The 7835-nt window shown below is 45.9% G+C and overlaps 1 protein-coding gene across 1 annotated transcript; it reads right to left on the bottom strand.

Annotated features, from left to right (window-relative positions):
- Nucleotides 1–2062: 2062 nt before the first annotated feature.
- Nucleotides 2063–5793, bottom strand: LOC147897389 (uncharacterized). Its single transcript, XM_087380246.1, has 7 exons — nucleotides 5416–5793; nucleotides 4757–5283; nucleotides 4357–4555; nucleotides 3405–3587; nucleotides 3220–3303; nucleotides 3021–3102; nucleotides 2063–2902 (listed from the first exon to the last, which is right to left on the bottom strand). Exons 2-7 carry the CDS (start codon nucleotides 5092–5094, stop codon nucleotides 2469–2471), a joined length of 1320 nt encoding a protein of 439 aa, XP_087236372.1. The 5' UTR covers nucleotides 5095–5283; nucleotides 5416–5793; the 3' UTR covers nucleotides 2063–2468.
- Nucleotides 5794–7835: the final 2042 nt, after the last annotated feature.

The following is a 7835-nucleotide window of genomic DNA, read 5'->3' as shown; positions in this document are numbered from 1 at the left end:
TTTTTGGTCGCTGATGTGGAGCAGCAGGTAGCTGGGAGGCTGGAGGAAGGGCTGCAGGACCTCTCTCTCTCTCTCACACACACCACACACACACACACCTCTCTCTCTCTACACACACACACACACACACACACGCACGTGCACACACACACACACGATAACAGGCAAGGGGCCTGGAATACGATCTCAATAACTATGCCTGTCCTAATCTATTGAGTGCGGAAGTGTGGAATGCTGACTGCAATAACAGAGAGGAATGACTGGGGGCATCATGTTTATGCTACCTACTATCTTCATTGCTTCTGCAGCTGCTTGGCAATTAAATGTAATACCCCTTGTACGTATGTGAGTCTTCCTCATTGAAGAGGGCTTCTGTGAGTCCCGCTGTAAAGAGCTTAGCCATGGCTGAGGGTATGGCTGAGACTGTACTGTCAAGGCTATGGCTCATCTGCCCCATGATAGTTAGGATTCTGAAGAGGCTACGGTGTCTGCTGCTGCAGAGAAGTTCTGGGGACTTTTGGGGCTGCTGTGGGGCTATCTAAAGCTGCTGCATGGACCGCACCTACTATGGCTGAAGGAGCTCCTGCCGGAGGTCTTGCTACTGCACTAGTGCATGCTGCTGGAGGTGGAGCCACCAGTGGAGGGGCTGCTGCTGCTTTGGAGGGGACTGCTGCTGAAGGAGGGAATCCTGGAGGGTTGCCACCCTGAAAGATCCAAGAATGAGAGGGGAATGCCCTCTAGGGCTGCTGACTGACCGACAAGTCTGTGGCCTTCCAGATGCCACAGACTGACCTGACCTTTGTCGATGTGGACTGTTGCCCTGCTCCTCTCGCTCTGTTTCTCAGATCCGCCATCTCCCTGAGCCCTGCTGACAACTCCTCTCGCTCTGTTTCTCAGATCCGCCATCTCCCTGAGCCCTGCTGACAGTATTGTTTGGTTGGAAAAACTCAGGGATAATGCATAAAAGCTCCCTACGTTGGACGGCCTCATGGATTAAAGCCACCAGGCATCTCTGATCTGGGTAGCACAAGAAACTAGATAAGGGTCCAAAACTGTCCCTGAAGAGACATTGATTGCGACCTCTTATCTCATAACATACAAGGCATCTCCTCCGACTCAATCTTTTTCTGAACACGTGAAGTGCAGATGTGTCTAGGTCATGCCCTCCACCTGTCCACTCTCAATGCGAAGTCAATGTGATGATACGTCGAGCTTCCTGATTGATATCCTCAGGAGTGGGGGAGATGGATCCGTGTGGGGGGTGAAATGGGAGGAGAGGATAAGAGAACAGGGCAGGAACATGAGGGAGGAGGAGAGGCGTGACAAGGGAAGGGGGGCAATTAATGAGAGGAGGGAAGGGACTCGTTAATTAGAGAGGGCAGACTTCAATTAAGGTGAGGAGTGGAGCCCCTTGTCATGCAAGGCCTCTAGCATTTGATATTTTGATGCCAGAAAACAAGCACTACTCTTAAAACCCCTAACAAGGTCAAAATTTGTGAATCTTCTCACTTCAAATTAACAAATTCAGTATTTCTTGGGTTCTGAAAGCTATACGAGCTTACCCAGCTAAGGGGACTTTTTTGCGATGCAGCTAGCAGCTCCAGAATGACAACCAAATATATTAACGTTTAGGGTGCTTAAGGAGACTCGGATTCACAACTAGGCCTGGGCAGACACACAACATCAGAAGTGCATTACTTTGATAATGACCCTCAAGGGAACCCCAATTTAAAACACAGATTTGGCATCATGGACTAATGTGATGACTATCGGTAGGGCAAGATAGACTGCAGTAAAAACCTCAAGGGCATCTTTACAAAATAACCTTTGGTCCAGAGATACTAGAGACATCCCACGAAACCTTAACCCAGGCTGATCTGGCAGCCACAAACAATATTGTCATATCATTTGAATACCGATGGGGCATATGTCATTTCATCAACTTATCTGATCTGGAATGATGCCAATGATATCATGAAAATATAGAAAGCCAGTAAAGAACACACTCGATTTCAGCTGATATAGTCGCAGAATTTCTTCCTCTTTTTTCCACAAGGGTAAACTGTACAACCATCCCAAATAAGTACCAGTTTTAAATTGACATCAACAATGAATAGCATACACAACTTTCCTATTAATAACAGGTGCGAAGCTATGTCTTAGCATCTATGGGATTGTTTAATATAACCACAACGGACAGATCGGATACACTTTTACCAAACAAGGGAGACACAATAATACCCAAAATCCTTGTAATGGCAAATTGCACCATGATGACTCAATTACGCTGCGGAATTTCCAGCCAGCCAGTCCCATAGTAATCATACAAACCCATCACAAAACCCCTCTTTCTACAGTCAACCCAGGTAACAACCTTTAGGTCCTCATACCAAGAGCTCTACTGGGCAAAGAATCTGTGCCTTAAGGCGCAAGGTGAGCTTTCTGCAAAGTAACCTCAGAACGAAAGTCTACAGTCTCCGTCCAAGCTTACTAAGCCGCCTAGCCACACCAAATACTAAGACTCTCCCCACAACTCCCCTATCCAGACCACAAGCAAGGACTACAGCTCCACCTACAATAAGCCACTTCCAACCATTCACATGCCGACCATTTCCAGGCTCAGCGGTTGAAACTTCATTGGTAGTAGCTGCAGCAGTATCCTCAAAGAAATTCTCAGGAACTCTTGAAATTATTTGGGCCATAAAAGCACTGTGTGATAAAGGTTTCGAAGATTTGCGCAAGGCTTGGTACTTCCGCAACCCAGGCTCCATCTTTTTCACACAGCCCCACATCCCTTGTCGAACACCAAATTTAGCGATATCTTTTGGAATACCCATATCTTCAGAATGGAAAAAGGTCACCTCGCACGCAGTCACTTGACCATTACTTTTTGTGGATTCGACTGCATGCAAAAATTACAACTGTCAACATGAGCCACAATCATGGACAGACACAAGGAGTGTTCGCATATCCTACCACACAATAGAATCCCACAGCAGAATCACTAGCAAAGCCCAAACCTGCTCGAACACACCAGCTGGAGTAGTATATGTCCACTCTCCTGGGCTTGTTGCGCCTGGAAATACCAGAATGGGGTACACCCTGCATTCACAATTCCAGAGCAAAAAAATTGGCCAATATACAAGAGTACTAAATAGCCTTAGAACTTGGTACTGCATCGATGTGTAACTAAATAAATTGTGAGCTGCAAAATTGCACCTTTGTTATGCAAAAATAGGTGTTTCCTGACCCGTATATTCTTCGTCCAATAAGATATTCCCGATCACTACAAAAAAATGGAAACTGCAGCAAACATAGTATCAACAAAATGTCAAGACCTAGACATAAGCTGGACAAAGCATACAATCATCAGATATCTTTGCAATGAAGGTATATTCTCTGACCTTTCTGACCCAATGGACAATCTCTGACCCCGTCTCAGTACATGCTTCCAAAGACTTTGTGGATATGAGCATGTCATCCCACATAGCCCGAAATTCATCATCCCAGTAAAAATCTTTCACTATTTCTGGGCTGGCATCCTCGAACACAGTGCGGCTTCTGTACTCTGTAGGGCCTGGGAACCCCTGCATTACGACATACGGCAGAAACTTCAGCAATAAATAATCACACAAGAATAAGTCGATACCAGTCAGTTCCCCCTAACTACGATCAGATTATGTACTGCAACTGGGAGACACACAGAGAAAGCCCGGAAGCCCCTACTAAGATCAGATAATGTACTGCAACTGGGAAACACACACAAGGCTATAACCACAAGAGCAATAAAGCAGAACAGCTTGGAAGACAACAGCTTGGAAGACGATGATTGATCATTGAAACTCTGGCGGAAGCTTAGTAAGAAAGACGATACATACGTCCTTGGCATCCTTTCTAGCTAAACAAGCTGAATGTTTCCACTAATTCGAACCTAGACAGGCCAGGTCCTGCCCCACCTTACAGTATAGGACTAGCAACTAGAAGCAGCCAACCCAGATGCTAATAAGCTTGACACTGTCACCTCATGAGCGTTATCGTGTAATGAAACACCAAAATCCTCATTCATAGTGACTGGCTTAAGTTCGCAAATTTAAAATTGGCATTCAGGCAAACTTGATATATCACATAAATGAAGCATTACAAAGAAGCTCTTCCAACATAGACTACGTTCCTATTGCGTACAAAACTCTCACCGCTTAAAGATAATTATAGATGGGAAATCTTACATAGCATGATATAAGATGATGGAGTACAAGCAATTTTAAAAACCTTCAAGCAGACTTGGGAATACACGTACTCAGTCTCTCCTCACCGTACAAAACAAAGACACTTTCACAAAGACAATAAGATACATGCCTGTGGTTCTCGACGCCATGCTTGATAGCTCATGCCAGGAATTGATCGTTCCATCATCAACTCCCAAGGAAGCCCTCCGTCTTTATAGTGCAGCCTTCGATGTAGATCCCTTAAATCCTGTTCTCCTATTACTGGAGGAGCCATTATTGGAATACCCGAAGTTTTGCGTACCACTTGATCCTGTAGGGGAGCAGAACCACTGCACAGAAAATATGTCAGAAAACCCGTCATCCCCACGTGTGCGCACTAACAAGTGCCTAGCGTTGTTTTTTGACGCCAACCAATAGCACTCCACAATCTATTCTAGCGACCGTCACTGCGTTCAAAGAAAATCATACTATAAAAACAGCCAGGAGATCTTAGGAGCGAAAAACAACCAACCAATCATCAGATTACCCACCTCTCCTTTGCGAGTAGAATCTTGCGGCCCTTCCATGCGTTGAATTTCATCCAACATTCCTTCAGCATTTGAAATGCCGTAAGAGCAGTCATGGCTAGCCAAATTCTCCGCGCTCCAAACCCAGGAGGAGTGCTCCAAAGTAGACGAGGCCTGCTCCTCAACCCCAGAAACAGTAAACTGACCCATCTTGGTTTCCAAGCCCAGCCCACCATAAGTCCTACAAATACAGCTACCCATAAGGGCACCAAACTAGCAGAAAACTCTAGGAGAGTCTCCAGCGCAGATGTGTTCCCCAAAAAGGAACAAGGATAATTCCTGCCCATCAATTCCATCTTCATATCTTCGTATCCAGTCACTTCTATAGAGCTTAAAAGGAAATTGCCAGAAGTACAGTGTATTTATAAAAGCTAGCGCTGTTGCTGCCTCGGAGGATACTATAGCACTAGTCTGTTGCTCCCACTGAGGTGCTATTGCACTAAACCTCGGGATACTCTGTACCTCAGGACACTCTGTAGTCCCAAGTCCACCTGCGACAGAGAGAGAACAATAAGATTGCAATGCAAATCACAGACCCTCAGCAGAACGAGAACAATGCATGTTAGGCTTCGCAGAAATGAAAGAATCTCTGCGATCTGGCAAGCAGGCGACTGGAGCAGAACCTGAGAGACATGAAAGGGGGACAAGGAAGGCGAATCTGGCGGGGGCGATTTCCCGAAAGCGATAGGGAAAAGAAAAGTTGGAGAGCAAAGGGATGTGGGGAGAAGCGATAATCTGCGAAATCTTGGTGGAGGGAGGAGGGGAGGGAAGGCAAGGGAGGGGAAGGAAACAAGGAAGCAGGCAAAGGCCTGAGGCGGTGCAGGGGAGGGAGGGCGAGGGAGAGGAGAGGGCGCCCACAACCAAAGGGAGCACCTTCCGAGGGAAGAGATCCGCTACAGGGGCTTGGTAGGCTCGCGTGAACTCACAGCCACAGCTGGGGGCAGCGTTCAAAGCCTACAAAAGAGCGAGATTGTGATGCGCCTTTTTCACTGCCGTAACAAAAAAAGCTACAGAACTAATCACCTCGATCCACGGTTGCTCCTTCTTCTTCTTCTTCTACTGTTGCTCTCGTGCTTGCTCCTTCGTACTTTGTCCCTGTCGCTTTGGCTGCAGCCGCGTTGAAGCCGCTCTGATTTTTTCTCCCACCTCCACCGCCCTTTGATTCATCTCTCTCTCTTTGCTCACCGATCATATCCCCCTCTCTCTCTCTCTCGCTTCCTCCCTCTCAATTTTCATCGCCGACCTTCCTCACACTTTTCGCATTTTTCAACCCCCTCCGCATTCCAGTTTTTTCACCCCCGACCGCGCGTCGCCGCGACTCCTCCTCCTCGCCGTTTCGCACCCGCTCCACGGCAGCTCCCGCACGCCATTTTGCAGTCGCCCACGCGATGAAACCTTGGACGGTGGCCGTAGTTTGTTTTACCAAGCTCCTCCCATTAACCCCTTGATCATTGTCAGCTCGCAATTCAATTCAAGGACAGTTCGGATAAGGCCCATCGTCCCACCAAGCCTGCACTTTTTTTTTTCATCCTATCCTTTCTCATCTTTGTCCTCGCCCTCTCATTGGAGCTCCCCCTTTGCCCTCATCACTCACATGTGCAATTCTCTCTCTCTCTCTCTCTCTCTCTCTCTCTCTCTCTCTCTCTTCCATCCCCTTTGCTCTCTCGAGTCCATTCGTCACAACTAACCAGCACAATAGGATGGTTAGAGCCCAGTCCCCATGGACCAGCTCAACAACATTTCGGAGCGTAATCTTCTCCGCATAGCTCCAAGCCCAGAATATTCAGAGCCAACGAATCAAGGAGCCCTCAATTCTTGGACTGAGAAACAAAATTCGTCTGCAATTTTGGCACACAAAATGCAAAGTGGGCATCTCTAGTCACTAGGGGGTGGCTCATCTTTTCCACTGGAACCACTCCACAAAAAGCGGGGGTGGACTCAAAAATAGATTCAAATCTTCCATTCCTTGGGATACTTTTGCTTTGTGCTCTCTTTGTCCAAATCTAACTTTTCTCTCAAAAATCCTAGCACAATAGAAGGTCAAGTCACGCCTTTGTTTGTGCTCTCTTTGTCCACCCATTCCCTGGAGCTAAGCACAATAAAAGGTTATGCCTTTCTCACTCACCCCTTTGTTTTGTGCTCTCTTTGTCCACACATTCACCGAAGCTAACTACTCTCCCAAGAAAATCCAGCATAATAGAAGGTTATTGTTTCGATGGTCCCTCTCACTCTCCATGGACCATTCTTTTTCCCCCTCAAAAAGGTAGGGCCTTTGAACCAGCAGGACACCCACCCTAGGTGACCATCTTTAGCATTATTCATGCTAGAATGATGCCCCAACATGAGCACTTCAGTGAGAGCCATAGACTAGTTAAAGAACATATGACGTTGTCTTATGTTCTTATAGAGAACAAATCAAAAATGGATTCACCATGAATTTACTCAATGTGGATTGGCATCCATAAATGTCTAGCTTCACAACCTCTAATGCAAACTACTTTTGCCCCTTTTCTATAGAACTATATATTGAATCTTTCTTTGCATAATAGCTAGACTTACTTTGCTCGACGCTAACCTTACTTCAAACATTAGCTCACCAAAGAATTTCAAAATGCCATTTGGATTAACATTATAATTTTGAAAAAGAAAGGTGGTCACGTACGTAAACGTGGCAAAGGTTAGGTAGAAATCCCAAGATTGCTAAAATCATAACATCGTAAACACATAGTTACTTGGAACATCTCCCTTGTCATGCCTTTAATGTTGCCACATAACATCCAATTTTAGCTGAGAAATGGTATTAAGGAAATTCAAGAGATCATCCTTCATGTCACTTGGATAGAACCCTCAATAGAAGTTCTATTGGAGGATATTTGAGATTTAGGGTTTGGATGAAACCTTTTCTTCAAGTTTGAGGTACATGGAACACATCTTGCTCCCTTGCATCAACTTCAGGATTCTCATTGTGTCAAAGTGTCAAAAACAAGATGAATTCCATTCAAGAGGCCTGCCCTTGAAATTGGAGAGAGAACCAGAAGAAGAA

The sequence above is a fragment of the Dipteris shenzhenensis genome, chromosome 10 (genome assembly GCF_047967505.1).
Source record: "Dipteris shenzhenensis isolate YYH24624 ecotype China chromosome 10, Dip_SZ_1.0, whole genome shotgun sequence".
Taxonomy (NCBI): Eukaryota; Viridiplantae; Streptophyta; class Polypodiopsida; order Gleicheniales; family Dipteridaceae; genus Dipteris; species Dipteris shenzhenensis.
This window is presented reverse-complemented; position numbering and strand designations above follow the sequence as displayed.